Below are 23681 nucleotides of genomic sequence, written 5' to 3'. Positions count from 1 at the left end.
TCTGAATGTCCTGGGCCGGATCTTATTATTTCTTTGCTTGCATGCATGATTCTTCATCAGTCTGATCAACACTACACTATGATGAGTCTATGACATGAGTGGAGTGGAGGGACGGTGCACATGCATCTTGGGCAGTCTGCAGTGTGCAAGGACGAGAGCATGCGGTTTGCTTTTGGCGGCTCTATTCTACCTGCAACTCATCAGCAGGGAGGGAAGGTAGAAGAGGAGCAACGTGTAGGAGGTACAGTAACAACAAGCTAGCATGCCAAGTAACACACTACTGTTCCTGTCGCGTACAGTACGTCCATTTTACGTACTGGGATCTGGGAATGGGATGCTGGTGCAGCAGTACGTAGCAGAGAGCCAGCAGCACCGGGGGTCCAGTCCAGGGGCCTGCCTACCCTCCTCTCTATACCGTCTGCATCAAGACGTGCATCTAAAGGTCAACAGAAAGAAAGGTACCCATGCTGTGCTAGCAGACACAACCACCGCACCACCAACCATGTTTTTTTTGTTTAGTCGATCCTAATGGCAAATCAAACCGTGGGGCTCAACGACATGCATGATGCAGATGCATGCAGCTAGCATCGTCGGGCCACCGACGGTTTGACAATGTGCTCCATGTTGGAGAGAGACTGATTAATAATGTATGCGTGCCTTCTCACCCTGACTTTATTATTCTTAGCATTTAAATCATGTACTGTAAAAAATCACCAATATATAGTACCCTTTTTATGTCAAGGCACACCTGTGATGATATGCAATGTCTGAGGGTTTTATTATAGGATTTGGAACGAAATTGACGTTTTACTACGACTGGTATATGCACCGAAAAAGAAGTTCATTTTCGTCCTAGTACGCGAGATATATATATGCTGGATTGTTCATCATTTCCCTCAGGTCAAAAGGTGAACAACACAACTGGGGAGGGGACCGACTACGACCTACAACACACACTGTGCAAGGATTCGGGGACAAGGAAAAAAAAAGGACCAAGCTTTAGATGCTGACGAGCGAGAACGTGTAATTTTAATCACTCTCTACACCGTACGTACATCTCAACAGCTAAAATCCCGATAAAAGAAGAGAAGCAACTTTCTCGTCCAAAACAAGTGATCAAATGAACTTGTTTGGGCTACATGCCTTTGGAGCTGCGGCCCGTTTATTTTTCGTCGGTTGTTAATTTTTTTTTTACTTTTTAAAAGGTCGAAATAAAAAAAATCTCCCCGGCCTGCCAGTGCTAGTGCCTCTGCCGTTTCCGTATACTCCAGCCCGGCCCATTCAGTTCAATTCCAATCAATCAGCCCACGCCCACCACAAACAAACAAACAAACAAAAAAATCCTCCCCATTTCCATCCCATTCATCTCCGCCAGAGGAGGGAGGCGAGCCGCGTTTTTCATTTCGAAATCAAACCACGACGATGCCGCAGGCGATGGCGGACGCCGCGACGCTCTCCGCCCTCGCTCTCTTTGCCTCCCGCCTCTCCTGTCGCAGGTACCACACCCCGTGGCCGCGCGCCTGCCCCAACCCACCCACCCACCTGCCCCCCCTCACTCGGTGCCAGTGCGCTGCAGGTTCGGGGACGAGGACCTCCGGGTGCTGGAGGCCGCGCTGTCCGCCGGCGCCGACGTCCCCGCGCTGCTCGCCACGCGCTCGGCGGCCCGGCGCCTGCTGCGATCGAGCGCGGCGGAGGCACTCGCGTTCACCGCGGCGGGTGCATCGCTGGATGGTGGGGATGAGAGACGGAGCCTCGCCGTCGCCGACTTCTTCTCACGCGCCTTCGCGCTTGTAGGCGATGTCGAGGTCAGCACGGCACCCCAGCGAAATTAGTTGTTGCCGCATATGGTTTCATGTGCTGCAGATTATGCACTGCTATAGTGCTAGTCAGTGCGCCCTACCTGGGGTTGCGGTTCAGTTCACTATATATACACTCCTAATTTCAGGACTGCAACATCTTATCTTGCATGATTGCAGCATGTTTCATAGCGCATACACACTAGCAAGCGAACACTCATCTTTCATCAACCAACTTGAATGCGTCCTTTTTAGTTTCACTTATGCAGTGCATCGCCTGCGTTCTTCTCTGCTAATACTGTTACCCTTCATGTGCACTGACAGAGCTGCCTTGCCATGAGATACGAGGCACTGTTGCTTCGAGACGCTAAATACTGCAACGACCTTCACTTGCAAGTGTCCCGTCAGGAGTGGCTAACTTTTGCAACGGATTGTCTTGATAATGGCTTCTACACCATTGCCTCCAAGGTACTTCTATTCAGCTTTAACTTTGTTGTAGGTATTGCCCCTTTACTGTTCTTATCGATTAGCATGTTGGCACTTAAGCGATTCGGTTAAATGGTGCGACGGACACGATCCAATAGTATTGAAGTTTGAAACAGAAGCTTACTGTATTTCGTTTAACCTGAAGATCTATCCAGGATTGTACTTTATATATTGCTACTAATACACTAATGTTTATTGTTGTACATCTGAATAGAGAACTGTGGAGAATGACATCGTCTTACACTGTAACTAATTCAGGCTTTTGCAAATGCTCTTGTGCACATTCATCCAAGCCACACAGGGCACTTGGACTCTGCTAATTCCATTGAGGAGAAGGACAAGATCATTGAAATAAAAGGACTCCAGAACTTGGCCAAGTCATTATCTGCACAGCATTGTGGTGAGTTTTCAGTGCTATGGATTGCTTAAATTGCAGGCAGAGAAACTGAGTTTGCTTTAACTTCTCAAGTAAAATAAGTGCAGAGAAACTAAACTTGTCTTCATCTTCTAAAGTTGAGTAAATGAAAGAAAGATACTTGTTTAATCAACAGAGATCCAATCTGACTGAATGCATGTCTTCCTCTATGTTTGAGTAACTACTAATGCCTTTTTTTTCTGTATATCAAACATGACGTCTGTTATGTGGGAGATTTGGAGACGTATTGTGACACCAAATCTTCTCTTGTATGTTCCAACTGTTTGAACATATTTTTGATATAGCTTTCTAATGACATTTACTTGTGCGGCGACAGTTCAGATAAAGTCTGCTGAATACATGGAAAGGAGAGCTTCAGGTGTTCACGAGAAGTATAATTTGCAATCAGGAAAACCAAAGTTAACAGGAAGTTCAATGTTCAGGCTAGGGATTAAAACGAGGAACATAAAGAAATTGCTTCGTAGCCAGGAAAGGAACTTGGGGGATTTAAAGCAATCTTAGCGTTGCATCTTCCAACCGAGAGGAATGTTGTAAAAAGGTGAGTTTTATGCCTTTCACAGTTTCACTTATTTCCTTCTAAGTTGCCACCAGTTAATATTCACTTCAATGTCTTATATGCCAAATTCAACATATGCAGTACCAGCTCAAACGAATATCTGCAGTGTCAATTACATTAATCTTATTGTTGAAATTGGGTATGTGGGAGTGCCATTGGTGATGGAATAAGTCTTGAGCATCTAGAGGACAGCCTGCTTTTGACTGTCCTCTGTAGTCCTTTAGCATCTAGAGGACAACAGTCGCTTTTTGACTGTCCTCTATAGTCGCTTTAGCATCTAGAGGACAGCAGTCGCTTTTTGACTGTCCTCTGTAGTCGCTTTAGCATCTAGAGGACAACAGTCGCTTTTTGACTGTCCTCTGTAGTCTCTTTAGCATCTAGAGGACAATCCTGTTGTGTAGTGTGTGTGAGAAGGTGTGGTAGTGCAGCCCCTAGGGCTATAAATATGTGTCCCCAACCCCTCTAAGGGTATGACATTGTGTAGTGTTTGAGGAAATAAACAGAAAATTGCCCCAACTCATAGTGTCATCCTCTTGATGAGAGTTAGAGTCCCTCTACTTACAATTGGTATCAGAGCCAAACTATCCTGCAGCCTAAACATCTCGTGCTCATCTCCTTCCCGCGCCTCTACCCACACTCAGTCGGCAGCAAGAGCTCCAACTGTTCCTTCCTCCCCTGCTCAGACGAGCAGCCTTTCGTCTGAGACAGCCTCTTCCACACGCAGCGACCCCACACTAGCCCACCATGTCCCTACGCTCGGCCACTTCGAGTGCGCGGCGCCAGCAGGAGGCCGAGGTCGCCGCGGCACAAGAACGCGAGCGAGCAGCAGCAGCGGCTGCAGCGACAGCGGCGAGGGCAGCACGGTTGGCGGCGGCGGAACTGGCAGCGGCGAGAGCGGAAGTAGAAGCAGCGGAGGCGGCGGATGCTGCACGTGCGGCGGCAACAGAGCTCGAGGTTCTGCGCGGCAGTAGAGCTGGCAGGTCTGCTTCTGTCGACGACAACACCGACGAAGAGCTCAGGCTGGCGAGGGAAGCAGCGCGAGAGCAGGCGGCACAGTGGGCAGCCGCGCATCCCCATGGGGGCGCGCGTGGCGGCAGCCCGGATAGGCGCCGCCGCGCTGACGGCGCTCCAGGCGGGGGCGCACGCGGCGGCAGCCCAGACGGGCGTAGACGCGCCGGCGGTGCTCCCGGCGGCGGCGACAGAGTCGACGGAGATCGCGGCCTCTACAGGCGGCGCGGTTCTCCCTCCCCGGATCGGTACCATGGTCGCCGCATGGCCCAGGCCATTGTCAGGGACATCGGTCCCGGCTAGGGCTGGAAACGAGCCGAGCCGAGCCAGGCTCGGCTCGGCTCGGTGAGGCTCGGTGGAATAGCGAGCCGAGCCAGGCTCGGCTCGGTCACTTAGCGAGCTCGGTAATGAGGCTCGGCTCGGCTCGGTATAGGCTCGCGAGCCGGCTCGGCTCGGCTCGCGAGCCTGTACACTCAAGTACTCAACAACATTAATTATAGTCATTAGCTCAAATTTGAAGCACAATATGTTCCATGTAATAAAAAATTATGTCCCTTCACTCTAGTTCCTTGTGAGTTGTGACCAAAACAGCACAATTACACACTGGTCAACGGAGATTCGAGTAAGCAGTAGTTTGGACCGAGCCTCGAGCCGGCTCGCGAGCCTCACCAAGCCGGCTCGGCTCGGCTCGTTAGTGTAGCGAGCCGCAGAATTAGGCTCGGCTCGGGCTCGTTTAGGCTCGCGAGCCTCACCGAGCCGAGCCGAGCCTGATCGAGCCCGAGCCGGCTCGCGAGCCTCGAGCTTTTTTTCCAGCCCTAGTCCCGGCGGTGGGTGGCCTACCCTCACCAAGACCAACTACGTCGAGTGGGCCGCGGTGATGAGGGTACGACTCCAGGTTCGCCACATGTGGGAAGCAGTTCGTTACGACGACGTCGACTACCACGAGGATCGGCGGGCGCTGGATGCCCTCATTGCTGCAGTCCCGCCCGAGATGCAGTTTTCGCTTTCCCAGAAGCGGACTGCCAAGGAGGCCTGGGACGCCATCGCTGCGACCCGCATCGGTAGCGATCGTGCCTGCAAGACCACACTGCAGGCACTTCGCAAGGAGTGGGAGAACCTGGCCTTCAAGCCAGGTGAGGATGTTGATGACTTTGCTCTCCGCCTCAACACTCTGTTGCAGAAGATGGTGCAGTTCGGCGACGACACCTACGATGAGGAAAGAGCTGTTGAGAAGCTCTTCCGCTGCATCCCCGAGAAGTACAGGCAGATTGCTCGCTCGATCGAGTCTCTGCTAGACCTCTCCACGATGACGATCGAAGAGGCGATTGGTCGCCTCAAGGTGGTCGACGGCGACGAACCACAGGCTCTCTCTGGGCCTATCACTATCGGCGGGAAGCTACATCTCACTCAGGAGCAGTGAGAGGCCTGCCAGGGTGACAAGAAGAAGGGGGAGTCCTCCTCGACACGAGGCCGCAAACGCGGCAAGCCGCGCAAGGCGCGTGGAGACGCCCAGGCCGGGGCGCGAGGACATGCTGAGGGTGGTGCACGTGGAGGTGCCCAAGGCGGCGCCGTCGGCAACAAGAAGCCGGCACGAGACGACGGCTGCCACAACTGCGGCAAGCTTGGCCACTGGGCTAGGGATTGTCGGCAGCCACGACGTGGCCAGGCCAACGTCGCACAGGCGGAGGCGGAGGAGGAGGCCCTGCTCCTGGCACATGCAAGCATCGAGCCATCTCCAGCAGCACCGGCCGCAGCGGCACTCCTCCACCTTGATGAGTCGAAAGCACGCGCTTTCCTCGGCGATGGCTCCAACAAGGACATGATCGAAGGATGATGCCTCGACACCGGCGCCACTCATCACATGACCGGCCGACGGGAGTTCTTCACCGAGCTTGACTCTAGCGTACGAGGCTCCGTCAAGTTTGGGGACGCCTTCGGCGTAGAGATCAAGGGCGCCGGCTCAGTCGTCTTCACCGCCGCGTCTGGTGAGCACAGGCTGCTCACCGGAGTCTACTACATCCCCGCGTTGAGGAACTCTATCATCAGCTTGGGACAGCTGGATGAGAACGGTTCGCGCGTGGAGGTCGAGCACGGAGTCATGAGGATCTGGGATCCCTCTCGTCGCCTTCTTGCCAAGGTACACATGAGTCTAAATCGACTATACATCCTCAATGTGAAGGTGTCACAACCTTGCTGCCTTGCTGCTCGTCGAGACGACGGGGCATGGCAGTGGCACGAGCGCTTCGGGCACCTTAACTTCGAGGCCCTGAAGCGGCTCAGTGCCAAGGAGATGGTACGAGGCCTGCCGTGCCTTGACCATGTGGAGCAATTCTGCGATGTCTGCGTGTTGACAAAGCAGAGACGGCTCCCCTTTCCCCAGCAGTCGAGCTTCCGAGCCAAGGAGAGGCTCGAGCTCGTGCATGGGGACTTGTGTGGCCCGGTGACACCAGCCACACCAGGAGGACGACGCTACTTCTTGCTGCTCGTCGACGATCTCTCCCGCTACATGTGGGTGATGATCCTGGGCAGCAAGGGAGAGGCTGCGAACGCCATCAGGCGTGTGCAGGTCGCTGCGGAGGCGGAGTGCGGCCGCAAGCTGCGCGTGCTGCGCACCGACAACGGCGGCGAATTCACGGCGGCTGAGTTCGCGTCGTACTGCGCGGATGAGGGCGTTCAGCGCCACTACTCCGCGCCGTACAGCCCGCAGCAGAACGGCGTCGTCGAGCGGCGCAACCAGACGGTTGTGGGGATGGCTCGGGCTCTCCTCAAGCAGAGAGGAATGCCAGCTGTCCTCTGGGGAGAGGCGGTGGTGACAGCGGTTTACATCCTCAACCGCTCGCCCACCAAGGCTCTCAACGGGATGACACCGTACGAGGCTTGGCATGGGCGCAAGCCGGCGGTCTCTCACCTACGGGTCTTCGGCTGCCTCGCGTTCACCAAGGAGCTTGGCCACATCAGCAAGCTCGACGATAGGAGCACCCCGGGGGTGTTCATTGGCTACGCGGAGGGCTCGAAGGCCTACCGCATCCTTGACCCAAGAACACAGCGTGTGCGCACGGCGCGCGACGTAGTGTTCGACGAAGGGCGAGGATGGGCGTGGGACAAGGCGGTGGACGACGGCACGACTCCGACGTACGACTTCACCATCGAGTACGTCCACTTTGAGGGAGCTGGGGGAGTAGGCAACTCTTCTCCGAGCAGGTCTACCCCAGCCCCCAAGTCTCCACCGACTCTAGCGCCACACTCTCCAGCTCCTGCTACAACGAGCTCTTCACCACCACGCACTACAGCCACGACTCCGGCTACAGCGAGCTCTTCGCCACCACGTACTCCAGCACCGACGGTACCCTCTCCGGGAACGTCCTCTCCGACACCAGCTCGTGTCGAGCACGACCCAGTGGAGCTCGTGACCCCTCTGTCCCGCGACGAGGAGCGCGTCGACGCGTGCTACGACGGCGAGCCGTTGCGGTATCGAAGGGTGGAGGGCCTTCTCATCGACCCGTCGGTGCCAGGCCCTGCATCTCGCATTCTGGCAGGAGAGTTGCATCTTGCATGCGACGATGGTGAGCCTCGGTCTTTCGCGGAGGCCGAGAAACATGCGGCTTGGCGTGCCGCGATGCAGTCGGAGATGGACGCGGTTGAGACGAACCGCACTTTGGAGCTCGCTGATCTCCCTCATGGTCATCGCGCGATCACCCTTAAGTGGGTGTTCAAACTGAAGAGGGATGAAGCCGGCGCCATCGTCAAGCATAAGGCTCGCTTGGTGGCACACGGTTTCTTGCAGCAGGAGGGGATCGACTTCGACGATGCCTTCGCCCCTGTAGCACGGATGGAATCTGTGCGACTCCTCGCGCTGGCAGCCCTGAAGGGCTGGCATGTTCATCACATGGATGTCAAGTCGGCGTTTCTTAACGGCGACTTAAAGGAGGAGGTCTATGTACACCAGCCGCCAGGTTTTGCGATCCCTGGCAAGGAGGGCAAGGTGTTGCGCCTGCGCAAGGCTCTCTACGGCTTGCGTCAGGCACCAAGGGCGTGGAATGCCAAGCTGGATTCCACGCTCAAGAGGATGGGCTTCATGCCAAGCCCGCACGAGGCGGCCATCTATCGGCGGGGCAATGGAGAAAATGCCCTGCTGGTGGGTGTCTACGTCGACGACTTGGTGATCACCGGCGCCAAGGATGCAGAGGTGGCAGCGTTCAAGGAAGAGATAAAGGCCACCTTCCAAATGAGTGACCTGGGGCATCTCTCCTTCTACCTGGGGATTGAGGTGCACCAGGGAGACTCCGGGATCACACTTCGCCAGACCGCCTATGCCAGGCGCATTGTTGAGCTGGCTGGGCTCACCGACTGCAACCCAGCTCTCACTCCGATGGAGGAGAGGCTGAAGCTGAGTCGCGACAGCACGACGGAGGAGGTGGATGCTACTCAGTACCGGCGTCTTGTGGGGAGCCTTCGCTACCTCGTCCACACACGGCCTGACTTGGCATACTCCGTCGGCTACGTTAGTCGGTTCTTGCAGCGACCGACGACGGAGCATGAGCAGGCTGTGAAGAGGATCATCCGCTATGTTGCGGGGACTCTCGACCACGGTCTCTACTACCCGAGGTGCCCTGGGGAGGCACACCTTGTCGGGTACAGCGACAGCGACCACGCCGGCGACATCGACACTAGCAAGAGCACAAGCGGGATCCTCTTCTTCCTCGGCAAGTGCCTCATTAGCTGGCAGTCGGTCAAGCAGCAGGTGGTGGCCATGTCCAGCTGCGAGGCCGAGTACATAGCGGCGTCCACTGCTTCGACTTAGGCGCTCTGGCTGGCTCGACTGCTCGGTGATCTCCTCGGGAGAGACACTGGAGCGGTGGAACTCAGGGTGGACAGCCAGTCCGCTCTGGCATTGGCCAAGAACCCCGTGTTCCATGAACGGAGCAAGCACATCCGGCTGAGATACCACTTCATCCGAGACTGCTTGGCAGAAGGGAGCATCAAGGCACGCTACATCAACACCAAGGATCAGCTTGCAGACCTGCTCACCAAGCCCCTTGGGAAGATCAAGTTTGTTGAGCTTTGCTCCAGCCTCCAGGTCCGGGATGGCTCAACTTTCTCACAAGACGACGCCCAAGACTTAGGGGGAGAATGATGGAATAAGTCTTGAGCATCTAGAGGACAGCCTGCTTTTGACTGTCCTCTGTAGTCCTTTAGCATTTAGAGGACAACAGTCGCTTTTTGACTGTCCTCTGTAGTCGCTTTAGCATCTAGAGGACAGCAGTCACTTTTTGACTGTCCTCTGTAGTCGCTTTAGCATCTAGAGGACAACAGTCGCTTTTTGACTGTCCTCTGTAGTCTCTTTAGCATCTAGAGGACAATCCTGTTGTGTAGTGTGTGTGAGAAGGTGTGGTAGTGCAGCCCCTAGGGCTATAAATATGTGTCCCCAACCCCTCTAAGGGTATGGCATTGTGTAGTGTTTGAGGAAATAAACAGAAAATTGCCCCAACTCATAGTGTCATCCTCTTGATGAGAGTTAGAGTCCCTCTACTTACAATTGGCAGCATGTGCATGCCAGCCGTCCTCGTCCACGATCTCTGTTCACAAACTCTCCAAAACAGTGTAAGTAGAGGGACTCTAACTCTCATCAAGAGGATGACACTATGAGTTGGGGCAATTTTCTGTTTATTTTCTCAAACACTACACAATGCCATACCCTTAGAGGGGTTGGGGACACATATTTATAGCCCTAGGGGCTGCACTACCACACCTTCTCACACACACTACACAACAGGATTGTCCTCTAGATGCTAAAGAGACTACAGAGGATAGTCAAAAACGACTGTTGTCCTCTAGATGCTAAAGCGACTACAGAGGACAGTCAAAAAGCGACTGCTGTCCTCTAGATGCTAAAGAGACTACAGAGGACAGTCAAGCTGTCCTCTAGATGCTAAAGGACTACAGAGGACAGTCAAAAGCAGGCTGTCCTCTAGATGCTCAAGACTTATTCCATCATTCTCCCCCTAAGTCTTGGGCGTCGTCTTGTGAGAAAGTTGGGCCATCCCGGACCTGGAGGCTGGAGCAAAGCTCAACAAACTTGATCTTCCCAAGGGCTTGGTGAGCAGGTCTGCAAGCTGATCCTTGGTGTTGATGTAGCGCGCCTTGATGCTCCCTTCTGCCAAGCAGTCTCGGATGAAGTGGTATCTCAGCTGGATGTGCTTGCTCCGTTCATGGAACACGGGGTTCTTGGCCAATGCCAGAGCGGACTGGCTGTCCACCCTGAGTTACACCGCTCCAGTGTCTCTCCCGAGGAGATCACCGAGCAGTCGAGCCAGCCAGAGAGCCTGAGTCGAAGCAGTGGACGCCGCTATGTACTCGGCCTCGCAGCTGGACATGGCCACCACCTGCTGCTTGACCGACTGCCAGCTGATGGGGCACTTGCCGAGGAAGAAGAGGATCCCGCTTGTGCTCTTGCTGGTGTCGCCGGCGTGGTCGCTATCGCTGTACCCGACAAGGTGTGCCTCCCCAGGGCACCTCGGGTAGTAGAGACCGTGGTCGAGAGTCCCCACAACATAGCGGATGATCCTCTTTACAGCCTGCTCATGCTCCATCGTCGGTCGCTGCAGAAACCGACTAACGTAGCCGACGGAGTATGCCAAGTCAGACCGTGTGTGGACGAGGTAGCGAAGGCTCCCCACAAGACGCCGGTACTGTGTAGCGTCCACCTCCTCCGTCGTGCTGTCGCGACTCAGCTTCAGCCTCTCCTCCATCGGAGTGAGAGCTGGGTTGCAGTCGGTGAGCCCAGTCAGCTCAACAATGTGCTTGGCGTAGGCGGTCTGGCGAAGTGTGATCCCGGAGCCCCCCTGGTGCACCTCAATCCCCAGGTAGAAGGAGAGGTGCCCCAGGTCACTCATTTGGAAGGTGGCCTTTATCTCTTCCTTGAACGCTGCCACCTCTGCATCCTTGGCGCCGGTGATCACCAAGTCGTCGACGTAGACACCCACCAGCAGGACATTGTCTCCATTGCCCCGCCGATAGATGACCGCCTCGTGCGGGCTTAGCGTGAAACCCATTCCTTTGAGCGTGGAATCCAGCTTGGCATTCCACGCCCTCGGTGCCTGTCGCAGGCCATAGAGAGCCTTGCGCAGGCGCAACACCTTGCCCTCCTTGCCAGGGATCGCAAAACCTGGCGGCTGGTGTACGTAGACCTCCTCCTTTAAGTCGTCGTTGAGAAACGTCGACTTGACGTCCATGTGATGAACGTGCCAGCCCTGCTGGGCTGACAGCGCAAGGAGGAGTCGCACGGATTCCATCCGTGCCACGGGGGCGAAAGCATCGTCGAAGTCGATCCCCTCCTGCTGTAGGAAACCGCGTGCCACCAAGCGAGCCTTGTGCTTGACGATGGCGCCGGCTTCATCCCTCTTCAGTTTGAACACCCATTTAAGGGTGATCGCGCGATGACCATGAGGGAGATCAGCGAGCTCCCAGGTGCGGTTCGTCTCAACCGCGTCCATCTCCGACTGCATCGCGGCACGCCAAGCCGCATGTTTCTCGGCCTCCGCGAAAGACTGAGGCTCACCATCGTCGCATGCAAGATGCAACTCTCCTGCCAGAATGCGAGATGCAGGGCCTGGTACCGACGGGTCGATGAGAAGGCCCTCCACCCTTCGATACCGCAACGGCTCGCCGTCGTAGCACGCGTCGACGCGCTCCTCGTCGCGGGACAGAGGGGTCACGAGCTCCATTGGGTCGTGCTCGACACGAGCTGGTGTCAGAGAGGACGTTTCCGGAGAGGGTACCGTCGGTGCTGGAGTACGTGGTGGCGAAGAGCTCGCTGCAGCCGGAGTCGTGGCTGGAGTGCGTGGTGGTGAAGAGCTTGTTGTAGCAGGAGCTGGAGAGTTTGGCGCTGGAGTCGGTGGAGACTTGGGGGCTGGGGTAGACCTGCTCGGAGAAGAGTTGCATACTCCCCCAGCTCCCTCAAAGTGGTCGTACTCGATGGTGAAGTCGTACGTCGGGGTCGTGTCGTCGTCCACCACCTTGTCCCACGCCCATCCTCGCCCTTCGTCGAACACTACGTCGCGCGCCGTGCGCACACACTGTGTTCTTGGGTCAAGGATGCGGTAGGCCTTCGAGCCCTCCGCGTAGCTAATGAACACCCCCGGGGTGCTCCTATCGTCGAGCTTGCTGATGTGGCCAAGCTCCTTGGTGAATGCGAGGCAGCCGAAGACCCGTAGGTGAGAGACCGCCGGCTTGCGCCCATGCCAAGCCTCGTACGGTGTCATCCCGTTGAGAGCCTTGGTGGGCGAGCGGTTGAGGATGTAAACCGCTGTCACCACCGTCTCTCCCCAGAAGACAGCTGGCATTCCTCTCTGCTTGAGGAGAGCCGAGCCATCCCCACAACCGTCTGGTTGCGCCGCTCGACGACGCCGTTCTGCTGCGGGCTGTACGGCGCGGAGTAGTGGCGCTGAACGCCCTCATCTGCGCAGTACGACGCGAACTCAGCCGCCGTGAATTCGCCGCCGTTGTCGGTGCGCAGCACGCGCAGCTTGCGGCCGCACTCCGCCTCCGCAGCGACCTGCACACGCCTGATGGCGTTCGCAGCCTCTCCCTTGCTGCCAAGGATCATCACCCACATGTAGCGGGAGAGATCGTCGACGAGCAGCAAGAAGTAGACTCCGCCTCCGCAGCGACCTGCACACGCCCGATGGCGTTCGCAGCCTCTCCCTTGCTGCCAAGGATCATCACCCACATGTAGCGGGAGAGATCGTCGACGAGCAGCAAGAAGTAGCGTCGTCCTCCCGGTGTGGCTGGTGTCACCGGGCCACACAAGTCCCCATGCACGAGCTCGAGCCTCTCCTTGACTCGGAAGCTCGACTGCTGGGGAAAGGGGAGCCGTCTCTGCTTTGTCAGCACGCAGACATCGCAGAATTGCTCCACATGGTCAAGGCACGGCAGGCCTCGTACCATCTCCTTGCACTGAGCCGCTTCAGGGCCTCGAAGTTAAGGTGCCCGAAGCGCTCGTGCCACTGCCATGCCCCGTCGTCTCGACGAGCAGCAAGGCAGCAAGGTTGTGCCACCTTCACATTGAGGATGTATAGCCGATTTGGACTCCTGCGTACCTTGGCAAGAAGGCGACGAGAGGGATCCCAGATCCTCATGACTCCGTGCTCGACCTCCACGCGCGAACCATTCTCATCCAGCTGTCCCAAGCTGATGATAGAGTTCCTCAACGCGGGGATGTAGTAGACTCCGGTGAGCAGCCTGTGCTCACCAGACGCGGCGGTGAAGACGACTGAGCCGACGCCCTTGATCTCTACGCTGGAGGCATCCCCAAACTTGACGGAGCCTCGGACGCTAGAGTCAAGCTCGGTGAAGAACTCCCGTCGGCCGGTCATGTGATGAGTGGCGCCGGTGTCGAGGCACCATCCTTCGATCATGTCCTTGTTGGAGCCGTCGCCGAGGAAAGCACGTGCTTTCGACTCATCAAGGTGGAGTGCCGCTGCGGCCGGTGCCGCTGGAGATGGCTCGATGCTTACATGTGCCAGGAGCAGGGCCTCCTCCTCCGCCTCCGCCTGTGCGACGTTGGCCTGACCACGTCGTGGCTGCCGACAGTCCCTGGCCCAGTGGCCAAGCTTGCCGCAGTTGTGACAACCGTCGTCTCGTGTCGGCTTCTTGTTGCCGACGGCGCCGCCTTGGGCACCTCCACGTGCACCACCCTCAGCATGTCCTCGCGCCCCGGCCTGGGCGCCTCCACGCGGCTTGCCGCGTTTGCGGCCTCGTGTCGAGGAGGACTCCCCCTTCTTCTTGTCATCCTGGCAGGCCTCCCACTGCTCCCGAGTGTGATGTAGCTTCCCGCCGATAGTGATAGGCCCAGAGAGAGCCTGTGGTTCGTCGCCGTCGACCACCTTGAGACGATCAATCGCCTCTTCGATCGTCATCGTGGAGAGGTCTAGCAGAGACTCGATCGAGCGAGCAATCTGCATGTACTTCTCGGGGATGCAACGGAAGAGCTTCTCAACAGCTCTCTCCTCATCGTAGGTGTCGTCGCCGAACTGCACCATCTTCTGCAACAGAGTGTTGAGGCGAAGAGCAAAGTCATCAACATCCTCACCTGACTTGAAGGCCAGGTTCTCCCACTCCTTGCGAAGTGCCTGCAGTGTGGTCTTGCGGGCACGATCGCTGCCGATGCGGGTCGCAGCGATGGCGTCCCAGGCCTCCTTGTCAGTCCGCTTCTAGAAAAGCGAAAACTGCATCTCGGGCAGGACTGCAACAATGAGGGCATCCAGCGCCCGCCGATCCTCGTGGTAGTCGACGTCGTCGTACCGAACTGCTTCCCACATGTGGCGAACCTAGAGCCGTACCTGAAGCGTCCCAATCCTCTGGGACTCAAATGTGATACAATTACTAGTCCCAGGAGGCTAGTAAACACATTTATACATCAGATGATTCCAGATCTGCTTAAACGAGACAAACCTATAAAGGTGGCGAACAACTTTAAGAGTTGGTCCACAACTCGGGACATATCATCAGAGTGGGGCTGAAGCAGCCCGATATACGCAGTGAAGCAATTCAGCGGTCCAACAGCCACAGGCAAGGTTGGGAACAGTCGTAACTCTTACCCGATCTCCTTTCTCTGAAAACAACAAATAAGCAAGGGTGAGTACAAACGTACTCAGCAGCCCACCTTCACCCGCGGAATGGGGAAATCAGATATAATGTATGGAATATGTGGAGCTCAGGATATTTTGCAGAAACAACAATATTTTATGCAGAGTTGTTTTGAAAAACATTTTGTATTTTTGCAAAGCGCATCCTCTCCAAAAGGAGCAGGAAGTTTTTCAGTATTATAACAAAATCCCTTGGACTAAACCATCCAGGTATCTCAGCAGTTACCACTGGTTTTCATTTTCAAAAACAGCTACTGGACTTCCCGTCCACCATAGCTCACGGCTCAACCGCCGAACCTTTTTAAAAACCACTTTTCAAAAGCATCTTTTTTTTTGGAAAACAAAACATTAATTGCCATACCATACCAGACTCGTCCATTCCTGTGGACACAGACTATTCGAATAGGTTTGAACTCTGCGCAGAGGGGTACACTTTACCCACTAGTTCGGCTCTGCGATCTCATGGCCAATGAGACCCGAATCCGACTCTCTTTCTTTCCTCGCACGTCCTAACCTTAACGGTTATCCGGAAGGAGTCAGGCCACCACTATGTCCAAACCGGACAAAACTTTCCCCCTCCTTATCCTCCCGGTGCTCCCCAGCCTTCATAACCCTGGGGTTGGACCGTGCGAGTTCAGATTGAGTGACTGCCCACACAGTCTCGAGTGGTTGTACTATTAAAGAGTACAGGTAGTGAAGATGACAAACCGGTCCTTATATGAGTGGACAATCCTTCTGCTCACGCCTAAACTAGCTGAGCCAACACCTTAGGCCCTCCCCTAAACCAGGGAGTCCCTGATTATCCCACTCACAAGGTGATAAGGGTGAAAACCCTTCATCACACACATTTTGAAAAGCATTTTCTTTTGAAAACTCACACCTGTTCTCAAATCATTTGGAACATATATATCAGGGATTGATTGCGGCAAGCGGCTGGGTGGCCATAATAACTTGTCTCAAAATCATATCATGCATAAAATAACAGGCTGAGGGTTGTGGTTGAAAAATCATAGGTATTTTATGCATCAAAGGGATCCAGTGAGCTTGCCGTGCTTATTCGGCGAAGGGGGAAGGGGAGCTCGCGGAACTGGCTTCTAGCTCCACTGCCTGGCGTAGACTTGCAGGTCTGGCCTCCACGAGACGACATGAACGCTCCGATAACTATGCAACATGAATAAGCAAACATACAAACAGGCAAGTATACCAACAAATATTTAGTATAGTGGTCAAAATAGCGATACATGGATGGGTAGAGTCTTGAGTAGAATATGTGTCATGTGGTGTTGAGATACTACTAGTGGTGGAGCGGAGGTGCTTACCAGGAGGGTGGACTGGAGGCGAAGCGACACTATGCGTGTAGCCGACAGAGCAGAGTAACTGAGTGGGTGGGGTGTTTGCCTAGGCTGAGGGTGTTGAGTGTGTGTGGAGAGGGAGAGGGTAGCTAGGTGTATTTATAGCTGAGTGGATGTGGTGTAGCACAGTGAAGTTCACTGTTGGTGAGAATAGTGACGAATGAATCGTCTGACTTGGTATGAACAGGAGAGTTATAGGCAGAATATGAGACAAGAGTATTTTGGGAGTTTTCTGGAACATGAACCATGCTTAAGGGATGACATGGTTGGATAGAGAATAGTTTGATAAGAATTTAGAAACGAGAATTATTGGAATATGAGTTTGGAATCCTGGTTCGAAGGAATCTTAAAGTTAAGCGTGCTCAACTTGGAGAAACCTGGGATGGGTGACCAGATGGGAAGTTCCCTACTGGAAGGAAAATCACAGTCACCGGAGTTCGTATGACTGGAATATGGGTCTGGCTGGTCTTAGGTGGACTGGATAGCATGATGTATGAGTAGTTGAAATTTGGGGTGATCGGCTAATCGATGAATAGTAATGATGAATAGTGACGACGAAAAAGTTACTAGATATCATCGATGAGTAGTAACGATGATGAATAGTAACGATGATGAATAGTAACACTGAATAGTAACGATGGTGAATAGTAATGATGAATAGTAACGGTGAATAGTGATGGTGAATAGTTCGCATGCACGAACGATGAACGATGAATAGGAACTATGAACGAACGAACGAACGATCGAATGATCGGACGAACGAACGATCGGAATTTCGGCAGCATAACGACAGGACAAAGATTATCTGGAAGAACGATGAATGGGGACTATGTACGAACGATGAACGATGAATAGGAACTATGAACGAACGATGAACGATCGAATGATCGAACGAACGAACGATCGGAATTTCGGCAGCATAACGGCAGGGAAAAGATTATTTGGATGAACGAACGGACGAACGATCGAATGATCGGACGAACGAACGATCGGAATTTCGGCAGCATAACGGCAGGACAAAGATTATCTGGAAGAACGATGAATAGGGACTATGAACGAACGATGAACGATGAATAGGAACTATGAACGAACGATGAACGATCGAATGATCGAACGAACGAACGATCGGAATTTCGGCAGCATAACGGTAGGAAAAAGATTATTTGGACGAACGAACGGACGAACGATCGAATGATCGGACGAACGAACCATGAACGATCGGACGAACGATCGGACGAACGAACGAACAAACTAAGAACATGGGACGAACGATCGAACGATCCTTGTGCTAGTGTGTGCTTGTGTGGAACATGGAGTGGGTGTGTGGGGGGGAAGAGAGTTGCCATGAAATGGCTTGGGGTGGGATGAGAGGAGGCCCTTGCCCCTCTATTTATAGCCATGGTGGGGGGATTAGGGGGAGGGATGAGAGGATTAGTGGGAGGATGAGATGATTAGTGGGAGGTTAGCATGTATTTGTCTTGTATAAGTGAGATTTGCTTGTAGAGCTCACCGTATGACACTGGAGGCATACGTATACGTATGAGCATGAGGAAAATTATGAAGAAAATATTTGTAGGGACTTGAAAAATGATTCTGAAGGTATTTCTTAGGAAGAAAATACTTGGAGATATATCGGTGGAATATTTGGACAGTATTTCTGGAAAGAACTTGAAGGGGATCACTCGGGAAATATCTGGGCGGTATTTCTGGAAGAATTTGAGGGGGATCACTGGGGAAACATTTGTAGGATATTTGAGGAGGATTTTGGAGAGAATATAGACCACTATATTTTATTTGCTGATATCAACTCGCAAACAAACATTTTGAAATGAAATTTGAAATTCATTTTAAGAAAATGCCAAGATTTGAATTTTGGGATGCTACAGTACCCTCATCACCGCGGCCCACTCGACGTAGTTGGTCTTGGTGAGGGTAGGCCACCCACCGCCGGGACCGATGTCCCTGACAATGGCATGGGCCATGCGGCGACCATGGTACCGATCCGGGGAGGGAGAACCGCGCCGCCTGTAGAGGCCGCGATCTCCGTCGACTCGGTCGCCGCCGCCGGGAGCACCGCTGGCGTGTCTACGCCCGTCTGGGCTGCCGCCGCGTGCGCCCTCGCCTGGAGCGCCGTCAGCGCGTCGGCGCCTATCTGGGCTGCCGCCACGCGCGCCCCCATGGGGATGCACGGCTGCCCACCGTGCCGCCTGCTCTCGCGCTGCTTCCCTCGCCAGCCTGAGCTCTTCGTCGGTGTTGTCGTCGACAGAAGCAGAGCTGCCAGATCTACTGCCGCGCAGAACCTCGAGCTCTGTTGCCGCCGCACGTGCAGCATCCGCCGCCTCCGCTGCTTCTACTTCCGCTCTCGCCGCTGCCAGTTCCGCCGCCGCCAACCGTGCTGCCCTCGCCGCTGTCGCTGCAGCCGCCGCTGCTGCTCGCTCGCGTTCTTGTGCCGCGGCGACCTCGGCCTCTTGCTGGCGCCGCGCACTCGAAGTGATCGAGCGTAGGGACATGGTGGGCTAGTGAGGGGTCGCTGCGTGTGGAAGAGGCTGTCTCAGACGAAAGGCTGCTCGTCTGAGCAGGAGAGGAAGGAACAGTTGGAGCTCTTGCTGCCGACTGAGTGTGGGTAGAGGCGCGGGAAGGAGATGAGCACGAGATGTTTAGGCTGCAGGATAGTTTGGCTCCGATACCAATTGTAAGTAGATGGACTCTAACTCTCATCAAGAGGATGACACTATGAGTTGGGGCAATTTTCTGTTTATTTCCTCAAACACTACACAATGCCATACCCTTAGAGGGGTTGGGGACACATATTTATAGCCCTAGGGGCTGCACTACCACACCTTCTCACACACACTACACAACAGGATTGTCCTCTAGATGCTAAAGAGACTACAGAGGACAGTCAAAAGCGACTGTTGTCCTCTAGATGCTAAATCGACTACAGAGGACAGTCAAAAAGCGACTGTTGTCCTCTAGATGCTAAAGAGACTACAGAGGACAGTCAAGCTCCTCTAGATGCTAAAGGACTACAAAGGACAGTCAAAAGCAGGCTGTCCTCTAGATGCTCAAGATTTATTCCATCAAACAGATCACAGTATTTTTCAGCTTAATGTTATGACATTGGATCCATGAAAAAATAAATAAATAAACCGTGACTAGATCAACATGTCTTGTTTCAGCTCAAAAAGTTTAACTAAAAGTCAACTGCGTAGAAATGAGATGCTCACATGAATCATGCCATTTGTCATTGGCATATTTAATACAAAAAGTTTGCTGATTACATTACTAAAATCCTTAACCACATATTGCAGCATGGTTGCATGCTCTGCTCAATCTGATCGCAGGAAGTATTGCTAGCTATACATAGTCGCGCTTACTAAATTTGGAAAGCCTTAATTTGCTTTATTTACATGCAGATCAGTTAGGTGACAATTTATGCAAATGGAGACATGAAGTGGAGTTATGGATGGGTCTTTGATTCAACATTAAGACAAATACGTTGAAGAGTAGTTGCATCCTTTGGTAGCATACTCACTGTGCAAGTAAGTTGCTATCTTCAATGTCTGCAGACTGTTTTTCATGTGTTGAACAATAATAAAATAGTAACTCCGCCTGTCCGCCATGATCGACATATCGCCTTATAATAATATGAAACTGGAATTTGTTGCTGACTGTTGAATTGAGTGTTGGAGAACAATGCGGGAATCACTGTATTTTTTAGACTACTGCTTCGGAAATGACCCACCATTAGGGTTGACAATGGGCTCTAAATTTTACACTATAATATTTAAGGAGGGTCCTATTTCTATTCATTTTTGAAGTAAATTTTATTTAGGGTCCTAACATTAACATTTTGTGAAGAACCATTTGGATCATGATCCATTATCGTCTTTCTTTAAAAAAACGAAAAAGGGGCAAGTTTATGTTTTTTCTGTGGAAATGTGCTATTAGGCACAAATGCACAGGAGAAACAGTTGTCACAACTCACAAAATTTGTCCCGTTTCCGTTAAACAAACACTTGGTGGTTTCCTTTTTGATATATGCTCTTGGAAACACCTGGAAATCTAGAAGGTCTGTAGCTGGAAGTAATAAGCATTGGCTTTATACCTTTGAACGTCAGCTACTTAACATGTGGCAGTGGAATATTCTGACTATGATCCCAGAGCACATGCTACGGGAAAATTGTTACTTGCCCAGGTCTATCCTGGTAGAGTTGATCCTGGATCCTCCATCTGAGTCTAAAGTGCTCAGCTGGGGATCACGTTGTCGTGTTTCAAAAAAAAAAGGACACCCGCTGCTTATTCCAGCGAGGAGACTTTGGATGCTAATGTAAAAGGGTAGATGTGGGTGGTCATAGCCATGTCGGTGAGCACTCGGTGGCCGTTCGAATTTTGACTTGGAAAGATCTGAAGACTTTTACACAGGCTGTGAAACTAACACTGTCGGCAGAGCTTAATGTTGTAGTGGTAGGGGCCTGGGCTGGGCAGGGCAGCCGCAGTTGTACTTGAATGGCATGGCATCCGTCCATATTAGGGACCAATCAAACCTCGGGAAGGTTTGCTTTTGACAGCAGTCGCATGTGCACTCACGCATGGCTGCAACCTCTGTTTAGAATTCCTGCCTCCTGGTCTGGACTATGGAGGTCACTTGATCATGTGGTGTCGTACGCCATTCCGTCTCATGGATGGATTCATGCGTTCGGTGAGAAAATTAGAAAGCCGATGCTCTGTAAGAGACAGGGAGTCAATTAAGGCGTCTTGTCCGAAAGATCAATCGTCGCAGAGACCTTGTTCTGTACTTCTGTTCCGTTTGATTTTCCATTTTCATAGTAGCAGGAAATTAGTTAAGATTAATGCACGGGTAGAGACGTCACTGTAAGCTGATATTGTACGTGCATGAATTTGTTCTGTCATGTAGATTGGGAACAAGTGTGGGTAAAATATAGTGAGATTGTTGTGGAGTCCTCATCCGACTGCTGGTACATGTGTCACCCCTCTATCTTGTACACATGTCACCACTACTACTGCATGCTGCATGCATATGGTCGATGTATGTAGGTATAGCATACTTGTCTTGTCTCCTGCTACAACTTTAGTTCCTAGTTAATACACGAATGCCTGCTAATATGGTGGACAACATATACTCCACTGTCCACTGTTGTGATGCTAATGCATGCGACAAATCCCTAATCTTGCTGTTGTCATGGCCTCATGCATGGCATGGGTAGCCAGCCACTCCTCCTCACCTACTGCTTACAGTACATACGTGTCAACTTTCTCCTTCATCTTTGCTACACTAATACTCTGTCGTCTTCTGCTATGCAATGTTTAGTGACCCTTTAATTTATGTGGGTTAGATTGAACCTATCATGATGTGGCCGTGTCTAATATTTAAAATTGAATTGGGGTGGAGCAATGATCCACAGGGAGACAGCTGACCACGTGAATACAATGCCAAGAGAACATTACAGAGGCATCCTTTGGATTGACCCCCCCGCCGATTCCCTGCCCTGTTCTAATTTCATAAGAGGTTTAGCTAGTCGCAATGCATGTGAGCCATTTACATGGAACATGGGTTTTAATTTTTCATCTCTGACAATCAACAATGCAGTAGTCTTGGGTTCTTTTTTCTTTCTTCTTGGCAGAGTTTGAGGTGTCAACTCTCAAGTGATGCATACATGCACTTCATATTGCCGACTGCTGCAGCAAGTGGAAAACGGAGGTAGAAATTCCATGCCACAACTGTACTGATTGGGAGACGTATAGAATAGTCCATGGACCCTGAACGCGTACATATAGACTCTCTATGCATGTTTAGCTTTCTTTCTTGTTTCTAGTTAATTATTTGGAGATAAAGACTTTCTGCTGCGACCAACCAACCTCGTTGATCGTGGCTGCTAAATACACAGACAAAGAAAAAAAAACAAGCATATACAAGAACCATTACACACTGTACTGGTACAGCACTACACATCCACAACAGGCTTGATGTGCCTGTGATCTAGCTGGAAGCTAAGGGAAGGTCACTAGCTGATAGATCAGCATGACAATAATAGAAAACTAAGCAAAAATCTATACTCTATCATGTTTGTCCTGACCTGGTACTCTGCTAGTTATTAATGCAAACTATCTGATCTCGCCCATCTCCACGCCAATCATCTCCAAGTTCCAACCTATCGTCAACCTGCTTTGTTCCTCTCTCTAGCCTGGCCTGGGTGTATAAAAGAGGAGGCTCTGCACCCGGCAGTCTCCCCCCTTCCCTTTGCAACCATCCTCTCTGCACTCTGCTCGCTCTAAAACCTTGTGAGGACCAGAACGCTGCAGGTTACACCATGGCCGGCAGCGGCAGCGGCAGCCCGCCCTGCGCATCGTGCAAGCTGCTGCGGCGGCGGTGCACGCAGGAGTGCGTGTTCGCACCCTACTTCCCTCCCGATGACCCCCACAAGTTCGCCATCGTCCATAAGGTCTTCGGAGCCAGCAATGTCAGCAAGATGCTGCAGGTCCGTTCTATTTCGACCCTCCTCCTTCGTTACTGTCATCCACGGATCATTCAGCAGCTGCTGACTCCATTTCCAGGAGCTGCCTGCTCAGCAGAGAGCGGACGCCGTGAGCAGCCTGGTGTACGAGGCCAACGCGCGCATGAGGGACCCCGTGTACGGCTGCGTGGGCGCCATCTCCTACCTCCAGCAGCAGGTCTCCCAGCTCCAGGTGCAGCTCGCCCTCGCCAAGGCCGAGATCCTCTGCGTCCAGATGCAGCACGACGAGTCAGCTGCAGCTTCTGCCGCGCCAGCACCGGCAAAGCAACAACAACTCTATCACCACCACCAGCAGCAGCAGACGATGGAGTGCGAGGCTTACGGCAGCCTGCTCGTGCAGAATGGTCTGATGATGAACACGTTGGGCAGCGCTGGTGCAGCTCATCAGCAGCAGCAGATGCTGGGTGGCTTCGGCTCTGCGGGGAACACTGCAATGGCGCTGCAGGAGGCGTGCCTCAAGAAAGAGACCCTTTGGGCATGAGTGGGTACCTCCATTTGTCGTCGACAAGCAAGACAGAACAAAACTAGCTGTCCGCCGCTGTAATTCTATGAAAAAAGATCATCCGAAACAATAATCTCTCAGCATTTCTACTTGAAAACTAAGAACAAGACCATTCAAAAGAAATAGAAACTAAGAACCAAGACGAAGCTAGCTGAGGGATCTTGATGTGAAGTAGAGTTTTTTGCACAACGGCTGCTACAGAAGTTTGAGAGGTTCACCTTTTGGTAGAGCTGGGATGAGCTGAGAGTCAGCTATTTGGACGAGTTTGGATTCACATGGTGTGCACATCAGTAGAACTGTTTTGTTCGTTGACAACTGGACACTAATAAATAAGCATAATAAAACTCTTAAAAATTTCCCAAA

The 23681-nt window shown here is 52.8% G+C and overlaps 2 protein-coding genes across 4 annotated transcripts in view; both read left to right on the top strand.

Annotated features, from left to right (window-relative positions):
• Window positions 1-20000, top strand: part of LOC100194299 (uncharacterized) — a 24920-nt gene extending 4920 nt beyond the window's left edge. Inside the window, exons 7-12 of one of the 2 annotated variants that reach the window (XM_035966685.1) lie at window positions 61-1496; window positions 1577-1805; window positions 2121-2264; window positions 2541-2682; window positions 3035-3256; window positions 19697-20000. In XM_035966685.1, the coding sequence (XP_035822578.1) occupies window positions 1423-1496; window positions 1577-1805; window positions 2121-2264; window positions 2541-2682; window positions 3035-3219 (774 nt within the window). In that variant the 5' untranslated portion in view covers window positions 61-1422 and the 3' untranslated portion in view covers window positions 3220-3256; window positions 19697-20000. Of the gene's footprint in view, window positions 1-60; window positions 1497-1576; window positions 1806-2120; window positions 2265-2540; window positions 2683-3034; window positions 3257-19696 lie in introns of those variants that run through there. The other variant, NM_001309895.1, reaches the window with a different exon arrangement.
• On the top strand, window positions 19739-23681 carry LOC103654272 (uncharacterized). Of its 2 annotated transcripts, XM_035967101.1 has the most exons (3): window positions 19739-19822; window positions 22595-22780; window positions 22857-23681. In XM_035967101.1, the coding sequence occupies exons 2-3, from the start codon at window positions 22613-22615 to the stop codon at window positions 23295-23297; spliced, it is 609 nt and encodes a 202-aa protein (XP_035822994.1). In that variant the 5' UTR covers window positions 19739-19822; window positions 22595-22612; the 3' UTR covers window positions 23298-23681. The 2 variants fall into 2 exon arrangements, with proteins under 2 accessions (XP_035822994.1, NP_001354488.1); NM_001367559.1 differs by lacking the exon at window positions 19739-19822 and having other exon boundaries at window positions 22529-22780; window positions 22857-23438.

The sequence above is a fragment of the Zea mays genome, chromosome 4 (assembly GCF_902167145.1).
Source record: "Zea mays cultivar B73 chromosome 4, Zm-B73-REFERENCE-NAM-5.0, whole genome shotgun sequence".
Lineage (NCBI taxonomy): Eukaryota > Viridiplantae > Streptophyta > Magnoliopsida > Poales > Poaceae > Zea > Zea mays.
Note: the sequence above shows the minus strand (reverse complement) of the source record. Positions and strands in the feature narration are given on the sequence as shown.